General features: G+C 39.5%; 1 protein-coding gene across 5 annotated transcripts in view; it reads right to left on the bottom strand.

Moving 5' to 3' along the window:
• The window catches only part of BCLAF3 (BCLAF1 and THRAP3 family member 3), a 60530-nt gene that overhangs the window by 2416 nt on the left and 37248 nt on the right, over window positions 1-20866 (bottom strand). For 3 of the 5 annotated variants that reach the window (XM_059678554.1, XM_059678557.1, XM_059678555.1), the window contains 3 exons: window positions 17629-17731; window positions 15609-15701; window positions 5920-10917 (listed from right to left, as the gene is read on the bottom strand). In XM_059678554.1, the coding sequence (XP_059534537.1) occupies window positions 10738-10917; window positions 15609-15701; window positions 17629-17731 (376 nt within the window). In that variant the 3' untranslated portion in view covers window positions 5920-10737. Of the gene's footprint in view, window positions 1-5919; window positions 10918-15608; window positions 15702-17628; window positions 17732-20866 lie in introns of those variants that run through there. The other 2 variants (XM_059678556.1, XM_059678558.1) reach the window with 2 other exon arrangements.

Genomic DNA, 20866 nt, shown 5'->3' with positions numbered 1-20866 from the left:
GAAGGGGGGTGGGTGGGTAAGAGATCAACTGAAGGACTTGTATGCATGCATATAAGCATAACCAATGGACATAAGACACTGGGGGGTAGGGGAGGCCAGGGGATTGTCAAGGGTAGGGGAAAAAAGGAGACATATGTAATACCCTTTATAATACTGTAAGCAATAAAAAAAAGAAGAAGAAGAAGAATGTACAATTATTCTGAATCATGTTCACCTTTGACACAGCTTCTTCTATACCACATTTTGGATTAATCCCTCCATTCTTCCAATTTTTTGAAAACCTAACTAAGCAGAATGCTGAACTAGCTAAACAAGCATCACCCTCGGCTAGATTTTTATAACTTGACACTTATGTCATTGAAAATGTCCCCTTGTTGGTCTTCCTGTATCTCAAATCCTCCCTAGAACCCTGCCTACCCACTGCTTACTAAGCCATCATCAAGTACCACTTTCTCCTTAGTCGAGGAAGATGTCCTATTACTACCAAATCGCATCCTATTTTACCCAGTTTTTGAGGTCCTCTATAGTTTGTACACCCCTCTCTCTACCCAACTCTACATTCTACTGCCAAACATGGATCTTTGGCCATAGTCCCTTCTATGTCCTGCTCCTCTCCATGACTCAGTTCATAATCTACCTCATCTGTGAAAAGAGTAGAAATCAAAGTACTTAGCATATTCACCATTCCTAATATGTCGACCTTTTCCTCCTCTCTTTAGGCATTTACCACCTGTGAAATTCACGTCTTCAAAAGTATGGTTGTACAGCAAACAGTTAATATAGTATACCTAACTGCTATCCTTTGAAAGGCCTGCTTACAAGGTTGGCCATTGGCTGGCATCTGGAAACTTAGATTTCGGGAAGGTTCCCACCATTGATGAGTGTCTAAACTATGCAAATAATAAAGTCTATGCTGAACACCTGATTTCCTTGTGAGAGTCTGGAATTCGAGTATGTCTGGCAGGGGGTGCCTACGTGACCAGCTCCCAATAAGCCCAATGAACACTGAGTCACTGCCAAGCTTCCTTGGCTAGCAACATTTCACATGTGGTTTCACAGCTCGTTGCTAGGGGAATTAAGCAAGTTCTGTGTGACTCTACTGGGAGCGGGCTCTTGAAACTTACATCTGGTGTCCCCTGGACTTTGCCCAGGTACCAATTTCCTTTGCTGACTGTGCTGTGCAGCCTTCAACAGTAACACATCATAGTCACGAGTGTCACTAAATGCTGAGTCCTCGGCGTCCTCCCAAGGGTGAACCTGGGGGTGGTCTTGGGGTCCTCTGACACAATGGCTGCTGTTCACTAATTTTTTAGAGTTATGGATGGATGTGCTTATATGAGTGTTATGTATGTATGTGTTGTGTGTGTGCATGTATGATTAGATTTGATTCATTCAACAGGCATTTTCCAAAGATAGACTACATGAAATGCAATAGGGGAATATATGGAAACTAATGAGGTGCCCACTATCCTTAAGGAGTTGACCATCTATATGGAGAAATGGGAAGTTAAGGGCAACAGTTAGAGCCCTGCCGGCATTGGCTCAGTGGTTGAGCACCGACTTATGAACCAGGAGGCCACAGTTCAATTCCCGGTCAGGGCACACGCCTGGGTTGCTGGCTCAATCCCTAGTGGGGGGCATGCAGGAGGCAACTGATCAATGATTCTCTCTCATCATTGATGTTTCTGTCTCTCTCCCTCGCCCTTCCTCTCTAAAATAAAAAATATTTTTAATAAGAGCAACAGTTAGAGATCAAATGCAAGAACAGCTAAAGAGGGGAGGGGGTTTGGTAAGGCTTTACAGTGGATCTTAAAAGGAAATCAGGATTTAAATAAAAAAGGTGGGAGCTGGAAGTTATTTCTAGCCAAGAGAAAACAGCAGGCACAAAGATACAAATATGTGAAAACATATGTTATGCTCCAAAAAGCAGAGGGCCCATGGAGAAATGTGGTTAAAAGGTAGCTTAAGGTAGGACCTGGCTAACAAGTCTAGTCTCTTTTTTCATAGGAACAAAACCTTTGGAAGGTGCTTACACAGGAGTGATACAATTCAACCTGTGTCTTGGGACAACTGTGCTAGTAGTGAAGGAACAGAATAAGCAAATCATGAGGCAAGGAAATAAGTTAGACGTTTCAAAGAGTCCAAGAACAGACCGGGAATACATAAGAATATAGCATACAGTAAAGGTGGCATTTTCAATCAGTGGGGAAAGGACAAATTATTCAATAGTGTTAGAAAAACTGACTACTCACAGGGGAAAAATGAGATCCTGACCTCACATCATATCATAAAAATAAATTCTAAATGGAATAAATATTTCTGTTTAAATTTTATGACCATAAACATAACCATTAAAGTTATTTTAAAAAACCATAAGGAATTTTTATAAGCATAAGCATGACACTTGACAGATTCATCAACATTTACAAGTTCTGTAACATAAAAGCCATCACAAACAGCTGACAAACATCAAATAAATACCACCAAATGTATGACAGATGAATACCTCAGTAAATCAGAAGCTCCTACAAATCAACCCCTTGACAGAAATGCCAGGGAAGCATAGAAATAAGGAAATTGAGGGAAGAAATACAAATGGCCAATAGATACATAAAAATATAGTCACATCATTAATAATCAAAGAAAGGCAAATGAGAGCTGTTTTCTGCTATCAAATAAAGACTGATGATGTGGAGTGCTGGCGAGAGGGTGTAGGTAAACAGGCCTCTTCACATACCTCTGCTGAGAGCAGAAATGAGGGCAGTATGGCAAGGTACCAAAGCACCAATATCCCCCCCATGGTATTAACCGAAAATAATGAAAACCTGTAAGCTATCCAGAAGTCATCAACAGAGTCTTGGTTAAGGAAATCAGTAATCATCGAAAGGGGCTATACATATCCTTAGGGGTACATAAAGACTTTGCAAGGAGTATGCGGGTACAACTAGTTTGGAGGGAATTAATCTCCAGATCTTCAAATTCCCAATGCTTGCTTTCCAGAATTAACCTGCCTGAACATCTCATTAAGTCTGATGTCCTACCTCCCACTTTGCACAAGAAAAATATGCCTTCTCATCCCAAATCTGATTACTTTGCATTACCTGGGGACCCCCCACCAAAAAAGGGGCAACTGGAAATAGTGGTGATAGTGTGAAAAAAAGAACCCACCCTAGCAGCTAGTAATAAATACCATGCGATGGTTTCTGATTCTTTGCTTTTGTTTAATAAAACAGAAAGAGGAAAAACTGAGCTGTCAGTAAAAAACACTCAGAATACTTTTTGATGATAGATCACTAAATGATTTTTTCTGACCTATAATTCAAAGTGAGTCCAAAGAACTGAGTGGTACTGCTATAATAAAAGTCCTTTCATTCCCATCTATACAATCAAATAAATAAGGTTTCTTAGGACTTATATCTATAAAAAGAAAAAATAGAATTAGAATGGATACTTGAAAACTGTATTATTCTAGTAGCAATAAGTATTATTCATCTATGAACACATAAACTAATTAAAAAGGGAAATACATTTCTAATAAAATGTCTGTGTCTAATCAATACTTAATAAAATCTGCAATACATTTATGCTATTTCGATCAACAGTAATGTTAACTCAATCCAGAAGAAATATTTAACACCTAATAGTCACAGAAATCAATATTAACATTTTATGTCAAACTTGATTTGGTTATCAGTAAAAGACTTTAAAAAAAAAAGTCGATGGGGGAAATAAAATAAAATCCAAATTCAAGGCAAAAAAGGAATGTTGTAAAAATTGTCACTGTTAAAAGAGCATGTTTGTACATCTTTTTCAATGGATGATGCTAGTGATCAAATTCCTGTGGTAGGCAGGTTCCACTGAAGAGATGATGTAACAGTTTTATTTAAGACTCAGTATCTATAATAATAAAATTGTAATATGCTAATTAGACCAGACAGCCAAACAACCTTCCAGACAAAGCCAGGGCTGCAAGGGCCAAGGCAAGCCACTGCGGCTGCGAGGGCCAAGCCCTGCCGGAAGCCGGTCCATCCTTGCTGCTTGACACAGTTGCTGCAGGAAAGAAACATCTGCACAGCATATGTTTCAAGGGACCTGGCATATATAGCATACTGTTCTTAATATGTTTGCTCCCCTTAGCGCTGTGTGTTTTAACCAAGGTCACCTCTCCGAGAAAAGTTGTTTCCCCAAGTAGGGATTTTTCCCTGAAGTTAGGGAGGGGATGAAACTCCTTAACTAAGTGCCAGGTGGGTAGTTAATCACTTTAACTACAAACAATCATGCTTAAGCTACATAATCTTTACTCCCTGGAATGGAGATAAGAAACGCCCTAACCTTTGTAATAGAAATTGACAGGATTAAAATCAACTGGTATAAATACGGATGTAACAAGACAATAAACAGCAGAACCTCTCTGGAGATCCAGACCAGAACTTAGCTGGAGATCCTGGCTGGAGATCCTGGCTAGGCTGCTGATCAAGTGAACACTGTCTCCGTGTCCTTCCTTCTTCGCCGACTCCATCTACGCCTTTGGGAACCCCTGGACCTGCTGGGGTTGGACCCCGGCAAAGCCCCTTGCACATTTTTCGTGCATTGGGCCTCTAGTTTATAATACGCCAGACAGTATATCCTTTATAACAATTTAAACTTACAATAAAAAATTAGATACCAAACTAAACATGTGCAACAAGGTTAATAATTTTTCAAAATTTGGGGGTATGTAAACAAAAGTTTGAAAAGCACTGAAATAAGTAATACATCCATAGAGAGGAATAATATGCAGCCGTTAAAAGGAATGAGTGGAATTACAGAATAAATGAGTCATAGAAATAAGACTTGGAATGGTTGAAGTTGGGAGGAGGACTAGAGGATGAATGAGCCAAGTTTCTGCTATGGCTGGTAGCTGCAGAAGCTATGGACCATGAGGGAAAACCAATGGTCTGGGGAGGAGAGCCAATTTGATTTTACTTTTAACAGCATTTACTGTGATGTAATTCATATACTATATAGTTCAACCATTTAAAGTGTGCAATTCAAGTTTTTCTAGTGTATTCAGAGCTGTGCAACCATCAATCACCGTAATCAGTTTTAGAATATTTCTCACCCCCCCAAAAAAACCATGCTGTATCATTTAATAGTCACACACACACACCATTTCTCCTTAACACCTCCCTGTCCCTAGCAATCACTAAGCTACCTTCTGTCTCTATGGCTTGGTTTATCAGAACATTTCCTATAGATGGAATCATACAGTGTGGTCTTTTGTGACTGGTTTCTGTCACTTAGCACCATGTTTTTAAGGGTCACCCATGCTGTAGCATGTGTCAGTACAAGTTTGATTTTGAACATACTGAATTTGAGGCATTTTCAGGATATCCAAGTGAGGGTATCTGGAAGGCAGCTGGAAATCTGGGGCTCTGGAGAGTAGTTAGGGCTGAAGACATCACCAGAGGTGATGGCTAAAACCTTGGGAAAGATGAGGGCAATCAAGGCAAGTATAAACAAGGAATAAACGAAGAGAATAAAGAATATAACACTAGGGCCTGGCCGGCGTGGCTCAGTAGTTGAGCACTGGCCTATGAACCAGGAGGTCATGGTTTGATTTCCAGACAGGATACATGCCCAGGCTGCGGGCTCGATTCCCAGTAGGCATGCGTGCAAGAGGCAGCCAATCAATGATTCTCTCTCATCACTGATGTTCTAACTCTATCTCCCTCTCACTTCTTCTCTGAAATCAAGTAGGGGAGGGCGGGGGTAAGGGGAAGAGATCAACCGAAGGACTTGTATACATGTATATAAGCCAAACCAATGGACATGGACAACAGGGGGATGGGAGCATGAGTTTGTGTGTGGGGGGGAGGTTGGGAGTTAATGGGGGGGATGAGGACACATTTGTAATACCTTAACTAATAATAAAAAAAATATATATATTTTAAAAGAATATAACACTAGGGAATGCATGCATTTTTTTAAGGATACATGGAAGAAACAAATCACTAAATAAGTAAGGCAGAGAAGTAGATAGTGAAACTGGAGGCTCAAGATCATAAATGTTTGAAGGAGATGATGTTCCTATGCAACACTTTTGCATCCTGGTACACTTCAAGTTTGAGGGACAGAGCAGGTATATAACTGATTTTTGTTCATTTGTCTGATCTTGGTTCCTGTTCTAATCTTTGTACTCCATGACTTTCAAGGTTTTTTTCAACTCAAAAAGCCTTAAGTCCCAGTCTGTAACTTCCTTCCTGCAGCATCTTTATGCTTTCTCCTTTCTCCCCTTCCCAGCCACAGACAGAGCTCTGATAGGTACCCAGCTGACAGGCCCCTGAGGACTGACTGCTGGAGAATCTCTGATGCTAAGGACTTCCAGGTCTTCCTAACCAAATGCACAACTGCTGAGTGTTCAGAGGCACTGTTCCCAGAGGTGGCCTCATAAATTCGTGCTAAGTCCTTTGTTCTATTCTGGTACATAGTCTGACTCTCAAGAGTTTCTGCAAACTTTTTGTGATGAGAAGAGAATATAAAAGAGGGGCACTTGTGAATGATAGTGGATAAAAGATTAGCCTTGCCCAGCCAGCCGGTGTGCTCAGTGGTTGAGTGTCAACCTATGAACCAGGAGGTCAGGGTTCAATTCCTGGTCAGGGCTCAATCCCCAGTGTGGGGCATGCAGGAGGCAACCAGTCAATGATTCTCTCTCATCATTGATGTTTCTCTCTCCCCCTCTCCCTTCCTCTCTGAAATCAATAAAAGTATATATATTTTTAAAAAGACCAGCCTTGACCTAACCGGTTTGGCTCAGTGGATAGAGTGTCAGCCTGTGGACTCAAGGGTCCCAGGTTCAATTCCGGTCAAGGGCATGTACCTTAGTTGCATACCCAATAGGGAGTGTGCAGGAGGCAGCTGATCAATGTTTCTCTCTCATCAATGTTTCTGATTCTCTCTATCCCTCTCCCTTCCTCTCTGTAAAAAAATCAATAATGTATATATATTTTTTAAAAAGACCAGCCTTATTTCAGGTGGTAACAGACATTTCTACAATCCCTTTATCTTTCAGCCTAAGCCCAGAATCCAATAGAAAAGAGGTACAATAAAAGGGAATTTGGGTGCCAGGATGGGATTGATATGACAAGTGCATGATGAATGACGAGAAAGAATTTCAGTTCTGTACTTTCCTAATACTGCTTGGGAATCTTACTACTTTGTAGGCAGCTGGGGAACCAAGGTGGTTTTAGGGAAGCCGCAATTGTTCTGGTTAGTGGGACAAGAGGACATAGGAGACAGGAAGCACGTCTGATGCACAGTAACCAGACCGCACTACAGTTGAGCGTCACAAGACTGCCACGCCATGAATGATCAGCCCAGCAATCTCAATACTGTGATGGAGTGAGAAGCCCAGACAAGATCAATCGAAACCTTCCTGGTGGACTTTGAGGCATGGGAGAAGAAGTCTAGAGTACCTAGATTAATGAATTGATGACACATCCTTAATTAATCTAGCTGGTGGTCTAGCAATGAAAAGAATGAAGTTCCTATTAGGGCAAAAAAGACAAAGCAGTGGACAATTGCTGCTCAGACTAAGGTTTCTCTCCAGGACAGTAGCTTCAAAGTTCCCTCTAATGCTGGACTTGGGATGAAAAGTGATGTAAATGGTACCTCACACCCAGTAACCCATTTGAGCAAAAGTGCCCCTAATCTAAGAGAAAGGGGAAGCAAGCAACATTAGAAGAAACCAAAGACTCCAGGCCTCTACCTCTTTTCTTTAGGGCATGAAAGTTGAGGTAAAATGGAATAATAGGTCTAAATCATCAGTTTATACACGTAGAATGGGGTTGCAGCACAATACTACTGGGACAGCTCTAAGGCCAAGTAAGCCTTAAGTACCTTGGTTCCCACTAACCAGAACGAAAATATATTTAAAAAAACGCACACACACCTCTAACACCCAATAAGCCTTAAGACCTTGGCAGAAACAGAGCTGCTGCAATGCCTCATTACTTTTCCTGAAGGTCAGGAGAGTGTGGAGCCCTGATATTAAGTAGGGTGCTAATAGTAGGAAGCCTGACTTCATGCCATACTTGTAGAGTTATGCCTTGTTCAACACAATCTATAAAAGCCTGGATGTGGCTTGTTTGCAGGCACTGACAATAGGCAGACTGAACAAACCCATGTCAAAGTAGCTACGGTACAAAGATATATGAAGTAGCATCCAGAGGGTTATGTCTAAGAAAAACAATAGAAGAAACTGATTTTTTTTTAAATTCAGTGTATTGGGACCACCTCTAACATACTCAAAAGGCAGTGAAAGGCAACAGGACAGGGCCATTAACCATAACTGCTACATTTTAGATAACACAAAAAGCCAGGTCAGTGTGGCTCAGTGACGGAGCATCAACCTATGAATCAGGTGGTCACAGTTCGATTCCCAGTTAGGGCACATGTCCGGACTGCAGGCTCGATCCCCAGCAGGGGGCGTTCAGGAGGCAGCCGATCAATGTTCTCTTTCATTGATGTTTCTATCTCTCTATCCCTCTTGCTTCCTCTCTCTCTAAAATAAATAAAAATATATTTAAAAAACACACACCATTTTTTAAAAAGCTTAAGCCCTAAAGATTAGAGACCTATATCAGGCTGTGGCTCCTTCTAGAACACACTCATCAGGTCCTAAGATGAAGGCTTGACGTCTGGTTTCTATTTGCTGCTAAGCGAGGTCAACGTGGTCTGGAAGAACTGGGTGGTCATTAGGAACAGGGCAAGGTGAGGCAAAAACAAAAATGATGAAATGGAGCAAGTCCAATGAGTGTATAGAAAGCACTGGCTGAGGCAAGCAGTCAAGTAATCACCCAAATCATGGCAAGAATAGAGGTAAAAATGGAATTGAATGAAGCTAACACTCAAAGTTCAGCAAAGAATTAACAGAAGAGAAGCACATAACATGTACCTGAAACTCAACCATAAAGTTAAGGGAAAGGCTTGCTTCAGCCTTCCTCCTCAAGTGGAAATCAATGACTAGCTTCCCTGAGACCATGCAAGCTGCCACCTGTGATTGGGGATAAATATGTAGAAAGATCTGCTGCAAAGAAATTTGCCACACAAGTCAGGAAGAGAAGCCAGCACCTCAGTCCAACAGCAGAGAGGGGTATAAGAGGGGAAAATTATAGCAATTTCACTCCATTTTCAAAGGAGAGATGGCTTTCATAACACCTAGGATGACATACACAGTGAAATTAGAAACCTCTTCTAAGGTGCTCAATTAAAATTAGGAGGTGAGAGAAGTTCAGAAGATATATCTAATTTGAAAACTGAAAAAAATCAGCTGTAAGCTCCATTCTATTGATCCATGTTTTAAAAAACAAGTTTTACTAAAACCACTAAAGCAAGCTCAGTGTAAAGGCTTCACAGGTATGAATATTTAAGGAAACATTTATGGTTAACAAATTTATAAAACCACAGTTGGACTATTTGATAGCAACACTAAATATACAGACATTTCTCAGAAGAAAATATTCGTCCATAATTATTAATAAAGATTAATAAAAATATTGACAAAATAACCTCCCTTAACTGATATAATTCTATTATTCTCACTTAAAATATAATATGTAGAATGTAATTTTATATCATATTGATGCTGTATTTTCAAATACCAATATGGCAAATTTAAATAAAATCTATCTACAACTAAAAGAGTATGAAATTCAAATGATCAAGTAAAGAAACTTTTCTAAAAATATACTTTATTTTAGAGAGGAAGGGAAAGGGGGAGAGAGAGAGATATAAACATCAATAATGAGAGAGAATCATTGATAGGCTGTCTTCTGCATGCCCCACACTAGGGAACGAGCCTACAACCCAGGCGTGTGCCCCGACCAGGAATCGAACCATGACCTCCTAGTTCAGTGACGGCGAACCTATGACACGCGTGTCAGAGGTGACACGCAAACTCATTTTTTTGGTTGATTTTTCTTTGTTAAGTGGAATTTAAATATATAAAATAAATATCAAAAATATAAATCTTTGTTTTACTATGGTTGCAAATATCAAAAAATTTCTCTATGTGACACGGCACCAGAGTTAAGTTAGGGTTTTTCAAAATGCTGACACGCCGAGCTCAAAAGGTTCGCCATCACTGTACCTAGTTCTTAGGTTGACACTCAACCACTGAGCCATGCCAGCAGAGCAAGAAACTTTTTATTAACATGAAGAGTTAGCATAAAATAGTGAGGCTTACACAGCATTCTGAATGTAATTAATACAACTGAATTGTATACCTAAAAATGGTTAAAATGGCAAATTTTTTATATATTTTATCAAAATAAAGCATATATGAGTAGGGGAAAAAGAAGAGTTAGCATATTTTGCAATTATGTACCCTTTTTCTACAGTCAGTTCAGTTCAATATTTTTTGGTACTTAGATAATTCATATTTTATAAGGCTAAAATATATCAGTTAAAAGTCTACCTGAATTTCCATTTCAAAAATGAATCATAGAGGAGATATTCTAAGGTAAAAAGTTTCAACAGCTGTTATATTCAAAATATTTGAGGTATAACAGCTAAAAGCATTTTCAGATTAAACAGTCTCACAGCTCTATTACCACTGCTCCTTGAAGTTTTTCTGCAACTATTATACAATAAGAGTATTTTTGAAATCTAGGTTGTTTCCCAAGTCAAATTAAATTAAAAACCCAATTTATCTATTAATCAGAGATAATTTATGAGTTCCAAAGTCACTCAGTATTTTTAATGAATCATAATCCAACTAACCTTTTTTTTCCTCGGCAATCTTTCTCTGTATTTTTTAGTGAAAAATCCCTTTGAACCAGCATACCGTAAACGCTGATATTTAGCCTGAATGTTCAAGCTCTTCTTTACTAGGCCTGATTTACCGTACCGCTGCAGCCTGCCACCTCTAAACTTGGCCTGTAAAGGAAAAAAATAATTAAATCTTAAAACTATAGCTTCCAAATCTACTTTATTAGCATAAGAAATGGAAAAATGTCTGGTATTTAGAGCTGCCCTTGATTCTAGGCACTACAAATATTAAAAGGGAAGAGGTTAATGATGGAAATAAAGTACATTTTCCTCAAACTAGTTTCCTAGCTTATTTTTCTAAAACTTTTTGCATTGAGGAGAACCAAGATGGCGGCATAGGTTAACGCCGGAGTTTGCTGCTTTGAACAACTACTTCAAAAGTGAAACCAAAAAACGGAAGGGACATCACCCAGAACCACAGGAACGCTGGCTGAGTGGAAGTCCTACAACTAGGAGGAAAGAGAAACGCACACGGACACTCAGAGGAGGCGCAGTGCTGAAGTCAAATTCTGAGGTGCGGAGTGCGCGGAGCCGGCTGGCGGCGGAGGGCGCGGTTGTTGTTTTCAATCGGGAGGGAGTCGCAGACTCTGAGCTCCAGATACAGGCGAGTCTTTAGGGACCCAGACTCAAACGGGAGAAGCGGGACTGTCTGGCTTCCGTCAGAGCGAGTGCAGCTTTCTCTCCGAGCTTTGCAGCGGGTGCTGGGACTCAGAGAGGCAGAGCCCCTGGGGACAGGACTGAGAGCCGCCATAACTGCTCTCTCCGGCCGGCCCACCCTGTTGATCCTGTGCGACCCGCCCCGCCCAAGCCCTGCACAGAGGCATTTGCCGGATAGCCTCAGGCAAAGGCTAGATTAGCACCTCCCTAGAGGACAGAAGTTCTCTCACTGCTGACACAGCTGATTCTCATAGCCACTTGGCCTGGAGGTCAAACCCTCCCTGGAATTAGCTACAACAATCAAGATTTAACTATAAGACTGCGAACAAAGACCACTAGGGGGTACACCAAGGAAGCATAACAAAATGCGGAGACAAAGAAACAGGACAAAATTGTCAATGGAAGATATAGAGTTCAGAACCACACTTTTAAGGTCTCTCAAGAACTGTTTAGAAGCTGCCGATAAACTTAATGAGATCTACACGAAAACTAATAAGACCCTCGATCTTATATTGGGGAACCAACTAGAAATTAAGCATACACGGACTGAAACAACGAATATTATACAGACGCCCGACAGCAGACCAGAGGAGCGCAAGAATCAAGTCAATGATTTGAAATGCGAAGAAGCAAAAAACATCCAACCGGAAAAGCAAAATGAAAAAAGAATCCAAAAATGCGAGGATAGTGTAAGGAGCCTCTGGGACCGCTTCAAGCGTACCAACATCAGAATTATAGGGGTGCCAGAAGATGAGAGAGAGCAAGATATTGAAAACCTATTTGAAGAAATAATGACAGAAAACTTCCCCCACCTGGTGAAAGAAATGGACTTACAGGTCCAAGAAGCGCGGAGAACCCCAAACAAAAGGAATCCAAAGAGGACCACACCAAGACACATCATAATTAAAATGCCAAGAGCAAAAGATAAAGAGAGAATCTTAAAAACAGCAAGAGAAAGAAACTCAGTTACCTACAAGGGAATACCCATACGACTGTCAGCTGATTTCTCAACAGAAACTTTGCAGGCCAGAAGGGAGTGGCAAGAAATATTCAAAGTGATGAATACCAAGAACCTACAACCAAGATTACTTTATCCAGCAAAGCTATCATTCAGAATTGAAGGTCAGATAAAGAGCTTCACAGATAAGGAAAAGCTAAAGGAGTTCATCACCACCAAACCAGGATTATATGAAATGCTGAAAGGTATCCTTTAAGAAGAGGAAGAGGAAGAAAAAGGTAAAGATACAAATTATGAACAACAAATATGCATCTATCAACAAGTGAATCTAAGAATCAAGTGAATAAATAATCTGATGAACAGAATGAACTGTTGATTATAATAGAATCAGGGACATAGAAAGGGAATGGACTGACTATTCTTGGGGGGGAAAGGGGTGTGGGAGATGTGGGAAGAGACTGGACAAAAATCGTGCACCTATGGATGAGGACAGTGGGTGGGGAGTGAGGGCGGAGGGTGGGGCGGGAACTGGGAGGAGGGGAGTTATGGGGGGAAAAAAAGAGGAACAAATGTAATAATCTGAACAATAAAGATTTAATTAAAAAAATATCAAAAAAAAATAAAAAAAAAATAAAACTTTTTGCATTGATTTTAAAGAGAGGAAGGGAGGGGAGGGAGAGATACAGAGAGAGAGAGAGAGAGAGAGAGAGAGAGAGAGAGAGAGAGAGAGAGAGAGAGAGACACATTGATCAGTTGCCTCCCACACATGTCCGGACCAGGGATGGAAACTGCAACCTGGATATGTGCCCTGACTGGGAATCAAACCCGTCACCTCTTGGTATACAGGATGATGCTCCAAACAACTGAGCCACACTGGCCAAGGGTTATATAAAAATTTAAAAATTCACATAAAACCATTTTTTAAAATCATTAAGTTAAATAATTTTGAAATTGACCACGCTAAGAAAAATACAAATTCCAAAACCTCTAATGAGCTGAAATTTTCCTTTTATTCATAGTGAAATATATCAAATCACAAATTGAGGGAAGGCATTAAGTATCAATGTCTATTTAAGAATAAAAACACTCTCTTAACTTTATTCTTGTCAGTACCTTCAAGCCAATATTTCTTTTTTAATCCTCACCCGAGGATATGTTTTTATTGAATTGAGAGAGAGAGGAAGTGGGACGGGGGGAGAGAGAGAAACATTGATGTGAGAGAGAACCATCCAGTGGCTGCCTCCCCAACACACCCTGACTGAAAATCAAACCTGCAAATAGATATGTGCCCTGACCAGGAATCAAACCTGCAATATTTTTGGTGCTCGGGACAATGCTCCAATCAACTGAGCCACCTAGCCAGGGAAAACTAATCTTTCTTTAACATAAAAATTCCCTTAGCAAGTATTTTCAAGTTAAGAATTATACTTAAAAAGGCTGCCCAAAATTACAATAGATGTAAAATGACAATGGATTGTTGTGTTTCCCATGTGGAAAATGTACAAATGGTATATAATAATGGAGTAATTATGAAAACTAAGTATATTCTTCTTTCCACAATTATTTAACAATGGGTATGTCATGCATAAAGAAGTATATAAGTTTATAAAAAGTATTTAAACCACACCTATTTTCCAATTATTTTTTTAAGACTATAAAAAATTCAGGTAAAACAGAATTATGATGAGACAGTAATTTTGTTAAAACTACTTACATACTATTTACAATGTCCACTGTTACATATCTCATAAGGTGATTACTAATTCTGGCTTTGAATTAGTCCAGTTAATATAAAAAGTAAATTTTAATCAATCCTTTTCTTAGGAAGGATTATTTCCTCCTCCTATTTTACTATAAAGGATTGTGGACTTCCAAATAATCATATAATGTTACACAGCTTCAAATGAATGGTCAAGAAAATTATTGCATATATTTTTTAAAAATTTATAATTAATGTTAATGAACTTTTCATTAAGGAGGAAGGATAACATGAAATAACTCATAACAACTGTAGAAAAAGACTACAATCAACTTTATCTGACCAATGATTAGAACATGTAGGAAGCACTAAAATCTGAAAGTCCATTGACAGAGTTTCTAAGCTATGCAGACATAACATTTTCAGTTAATGATTTTAAGACATTAAAAGATGGTATAAAACATGTTTATATATTCTATGGCCATAGCTATTTTTGAAAACCTAATGTCACACATGTGTTTAGGTACGTGAACTATTGACTAAAATGCTATCTACTCAATGCCTACTAATTGTGTTGCTCCCAGTGGAAAAAATCTTTTGACATCTAAAAATTTTGACTCTCAAGAAGCGAGGTATTAACAGATCACTCAGCTACCCTCCTACTCTATGGTTTGAGGATAGTTTATAATACCTTTCTGCTCATACCAACTTCCTACTGAGCTAACTACTCCGTCCAGCCTGCTTGCTCCTTTCACACACAAAAACCTCAGATTCTTCTCCTTTTTGGGGGGGAGGGAAAACACTGTGGAATGAAAAATATGAATAAAGTACCTATCATAAGCAGGAAAATCAGTCCAGGTGGATTTAAAAAGCACTTCAACTTCTGAGAGCAAGAAAAGAGAAATACACTACTTTGCACTATATTCGTATCCCTTACGTTTGGGGGATGAGGTTATCGGGATAATCAAACATGCTGGTTGATTAAAACTATCACTTACATCAGACATAGCTGTACACGAAGAATGTGATGGAGTATCTTTAACAAAGCTTCCTGGATCAGAAACTTTCTCTGATGGTCGATCCAGAAGGCCTTTGAGGGCTGCATGTCTATTTGTGGGCAGAGTTTTTTATATCTGTAAATCCTGGAGAAGGTTCTATAGCTATGCACTTTTGTCTTAGAGATAAAGAGACAGACTTAGAAGAAGGGTTTGAGACCTGGCCTGCCTCCCCACTGAAAGCCATTCTGTGTATTTTTTATGTATTTGTATTTCCATGTAATATTTGTAAAAATGTTCCACTGGCTACAAAAAAATTGAAAATCAAGTCCTGAGGAAAGAAGTCATCATTACATTGATTAAAGTTAACTCTAAGTGTCCAGAAAGAATACAGCTACTATAAACAGCTTTGAATTTAGCCATTACTTAAAGCATTATGTTCAAAGCATAAACCAAAAGCTAGAATTAAATGGAAAATAACACTCAATACCTTAGAAGATCTAAAGCCCCTTCTGTTTTGATGGTTGCTCTTAACTTCAAATGCCTTGTGAGTAATTTTGTCGATACTCTGCATAGTATAATCCTGTGTGGAAAAAGTATTAGCATGGGTTAATACATGTTAAAGTTTACTTTTAAAACTTCATTTTATCATTAAGCACCCATTTTAAATGTACAGGATTAAGAACACAAAACATGTAGCATGTAGCTTAACTATAGGAACATATATACAACTTCCTTCACATAAACCATGCTAGTTTGTGAAGGGCTAGTTTAATTCACAAACGTGAGAAGTGTAAAAATATACTCCTGCATAACACAATGGGTAACTTTTACAAAATGGACTAAAAATGTAGGATTTATTCAAGCATGCAGAAGAGAAACCAACCCATTATTATCAGGAGTTGCTAGAATCCCTAATGTCTAAGACGACAAATTCTCAACACTGTAAGAGGCAGGTTTTGCTGCTCAGATCAATTATTTGAGCAAATGCTCCTTCCATGACTAGGAAACTATCAGAAGTCAGAGAATTAAGACAGTAACTACAAAGAACCTGAACCTTTTGATGGGAACAGAAAAGATAGGGCCCATTCTGAAAGATGGCTTCTTTTTCCCCAAAATAATCCTATATAATAAAAGGGTAAATGCAAATTGACCGAATGGCAGGACTACTGGTTGCTGTGATGTGCACTCACCACCAGGAGCTGCCCCCTGGTGGTCAGTGCACTTCCACAGGGGGAGCACCACTCAGTTGCTCAGCCACAAGCCAGGCTGACAGCGAGCGCAGCAGTGGGTGGGGGGAAGCAGGCCTAAGCCGTCAATTGGACATCCCCTGAGGGCTCCCAGACTGCTAAAGGGCACAGGCCAGGCTGAGGGGACCCCCCACCGCCCCCGCCACCAGTGCATGAATGTTGTGTACCGGCCCTCTAATAGTCTTATAACCTTCTCTTTATTCCATTTGAGTCTATACTTCTCACAAATATTCCTTTCATACCCTTACCTCTCTCCTCAGTTAAAAAAAGTCACAGCCCAGCTGGCACAACTCAGTGGTTGAGCATTGACCTATGAACCAGGAGGTCACAGTTCCATTCCAGGTCAGGGCTTGGGTTGCCGGCTTGATCCCCAGTGTGGGGCATGCAGGAGGCAGCTGATCAATGATTCTCTCTCATCACTGATGTTTCTATCTCTCTCTTCCTCTCTGAAATTAGTTAAAAAACATTTTTTAAGTCACATAAAACACTTTTCATAGTAGTCATCTTGAATTTATACTAAGTCTATAAATTTGAATAAGTGCATAAAAATACATGCAATGAGATGAGACTTTCAGGGACCCTGGGAGGAAGGAAGTGAAAGGATATGAATTACTGTAGGCCAGTGGGAGGACTCTACCGGCAACTTCTGACCAGGGCCCTATGCCACCCCCTTCCTTTGAGTGTGCGCTTGCTTCTTACAAATAGAATACTGCAGCTGAGATTAGGTTACAAACACACTCTGGCGTCTGTCTTTCTAGACATTACTTGCTTGCTCTTATGGAAGCCAGCTACCATTTGTGAACTGCCCTATGAAAAGGCAAATCTTTAAAAACAAAAAGTAGATTAGAAGTTAGCATGCATAAGGGCTCTTATTGGGGTCACAAAAATGTTCTAAAACTGGATTATGGTAATGTTTACACATCTTGGTAAATTTACAAAAAATTATTAAATCATACACCTAAAAAAGGTAATTTTCATGGTATGCAAGTTATTCCTTAATAACACTGTTCTTAAGTAAAGAAAGCTAGTACTATAATAAGTACAATAAAATCCTACTAAATCAAATAAGAGATGACCATTTCTTCTGTCATAATTATATGCCTCAACAGAATCTTAACGTTAAACAAAAGAATTATAACCCATACTTACTGAACCATTAGTTATAGACATTATGAAAAATATTGGTGATCCCTGTACACATAGATATAGCTGAGGAGGATAGAATGTAGAAAAATGAAAAATTTAGAACTGCAATCTTACCATGTAAAGATTCTGAAAAAACTTTCCAGGATTTGACCTTGTAACACATTGACCGTTTGGGAAGCTATCATCAGGAGATGAAAAACAGGAAACCTGATTATTCCTAATAAAATGAGAGACAGAAAATCAGAATCTTTTTTTAGTTTACTTTTATCTAACAAATAAACATGAAAAATCAAATTATCCCCTTCAGAGACAAAGTGGCACAACGGTAAAAATAATCTCAATGATCTATCACTACTAAAATCACAAATAGTTTCCAAGGTTAAAACCTTCATTTATCAACAAACATTATTTAGCTGAGTGTAAGTTAACAACAGGGGTAAAACAGTATTCCTTGGACCAGCATTCTCAATCTGGGGTCCAAGGACAGGCCTTCTGAGGGCTTTAATGCCTTGGAACCATGAGAATGTATATTTTCTGAGGGTAGAAAATAACTGCTCTCAAGCCTTTGGCAGCACTGGACCCCTCTTGCTGACAAACTCTTATTGGTGAAAGCACCAGAGATGAGGTGTGTGATGGGCTCAAAGTCCCCTCATGACAGAGCAGGAGCCTCTGACACTGCTGGGTCACAGAAGCCAAGGACAGCCCCCTCTACTCTCACCACTAGGGCCAGAAGCCAACAAGGGCTCTTCCCAGAGGGAGGGCAGCCCTATGTGGGAGGGAGGTCCTTCCCTAGGCTTCTCCTCCAGCCCCGGGGCCTCATTTCCATAGCCCTCGGAGTCCTCTCCCTTTCCATCCCACATCTCCCCATGGTGCTCCTCACACCCTTTCTGCTCTACAGTGAACAACCGTCTCACTGCCTCGGCCCTGCTTCAGTCCATCCCACAGGTCTCTGTCCCTCAGTGACATGGGGACAAAATCCACACTCTTCATCATGATCCCTGGGGCCCTTCTTGCTCTGTCCCTTGCTGCCTTGCCTGGATGCTTAATTCCATTCTCCCTCCCCAGCATGCACACTGAGCTTCAGGAACGTTTAGCTGCATGTGGCTCCTGGCACAGTCTCTCCTGCTTCCACGCCTTTGCATGTGCACTTCCTTCTGTGGTAAGTTCCTTCTAACTTAGAGCAACTTCCAGATTTAGCTCCACTTGCACCTGTTCCAGGAAGGCTTTCCCAGACCCCTCTATGGTGGCCTAGGCACCCCTGCTAAGTGCATATGTAGCATCTCAGGTCTCTACCCGATCACTTGCATGTGTAACTGCTGGGGCACCTGTCTGTTTCACCCTGCAAGCTGATCCCTTCAGAGGAGACACTGTGGATATTTTGTTTTGTGGCCCTAGCTCTGACCCCAGAACCTGACATGAATTAGCCATTCGGATTTTTTTGAAATGTAAAAAAAAACAACAAAAACCCCACCCTATTTTCTGTCAAAATACTCCTGATAATGATAGTAAATCAAAAAATAGGGTGCAAAGCCACATCATAAGGATAATTTCAATTATTTAAAATATACACATATATGCCCAGAAATAAAGAAAAGAAAATGTACTAAACATTAATAGTGGTCATCTCTGACTAGTTAAATTAAGAATGTCTTATATTTTTGTTTTTCAACTTTGTTATATTCTTTCAGCTGTTTACTGCTAGCATGTTCTACTACTTGATGGACTTTATTTAAAATATCCTCTTTACAAAGTGCCTATCTGATAAGGGAGTAGTATCCAGAATTATAAATAACTATTACACCTCAAAAATAAAAATACAAGAATCCAATTTTAAAAATGGACAAAGGATTTGAATAGATACTTTCCAAAGAAGACACAAAAAGCACATGGAAAGATGCTCAACAGCATTAGTCACTAGAGAAATGTAAATCAAAATGCCAATTAAATAATACTTTATGCCCACTAGAGTGGCTATAATAAAAAAGATGACTACACCAATGTTCACAATAGCCAAAAGATGGAAACCCAAATGTCCATCAACAGAAAAACAGATAAACAAGATGAGGATATCCATACAATGGAATATCATTCCGCTTTATAAAGAAATTAAATTTTAAAAAAAGAATAGAACTCTGACATATGACACAACATGGATGAAAAACATTATAAGTCAAATAAGCCAAACACAAAAGGATAATTACTGTAAGATTCTACTTACATATATACATGTAACTACAATAGGCAAATTCAGAGAGACAGAAAGAATATCAGGGGCTGGGGGCACGGTGTATGGGGAGTTAGAGTTTACTTGGTACAGAGTTTCTGTTTAAGAAGATTAAAAACTTCTGGAAGTGAACAGTGGTGATGGTTGCACAACATTGTGAATGTACCTAATACCAATTAACTGTACACTTAAAAATGGTAAAATGTATGATATGCATATTTTACCACAATAAAACTTTTATAAATTTTTATATTTGATTTTTGACCAGGCAAATGAGTGTCCAAGTTAAAGAACATATTTCCCAGCCTCCCTGCAGCTAGGCATGGCCAGAAGACTAAATTAAGACCAATGTTGCCAAAGTATCACATGTAAATTCCAGGAAGTCTTTAAAGAAAAGGCTGGAACGTGGACATGATGGCTAGGGCACAAATGCTCATCTTGGACTACGAGGCAAGTGCCATGTGCAGGGGCTATCTGGAGTAAGATCAAAGGAGCCTGGTTCCAATGGCTCCACCCTACCATGCTCTGCCTTCCTGCCTCTAATTTTTTTTTACATGAAAGAATTGTTCCTCTACTCTTACAGTTCATTTTCCACCCAACAAGCACAGTGATCCTTTTAAAATTTAATGAGATTATGTCTCTTCTCGGATTAGAAACCAAAATGTTTTCTAATCTCCCTCAAAGTAATTACAAAGTCTTCATGTTCTCCAATGTCCTTTGTGATTTGGTCTTATCAAACTCTCTCCCTTTTTCACTGTGTTACAACCTCATTGGCCCCTTTCTAATCCTTAGACAAGAGCAAGTGTGATTCTGCCTCAAAGTCTTCACATTTGCACTATCCCTTCAAAAGAAACCCTATGGCTAATGCACATAATTCACATCCCTGCTCAATTTTAAAAAGCACACAAACATAAGTGTATTCCATAACTATTGTAAGTAAAATCATAACACACTATCACTCTATTAAAGTTCCTCTCTGCCTTACTTACCTACCCTGACTGAAATATATTTATTTTTTCTTTCTCTTACAATTAAATTATAAGCTCCATGAGGGCAAATGCTTGGTGTATAGCTTTTCACTGTATGCCCAGTGCTTAAATAATGACTAGAACATAGAAATTAAATATA

This window comes from Myotis daubentonii, chromosome X (assembly GCF_963259705.1).
Source record: "Myotis daubentonii chromosome X, mMyoDau2.1, whole genome shotgun sequence".
NCBI classification, from domain to species: Eukaryota; Metazoa; Chordata; class Mammalia; order Chiroptera; family Vespertilionidae; genus Myotis; species Myotis daubentonii.
The sequence above is the reverse complement of the archived record's forward strand: the minus strand, read 5'-3'. Positions and strand labels throughout refer to the sequence as shown.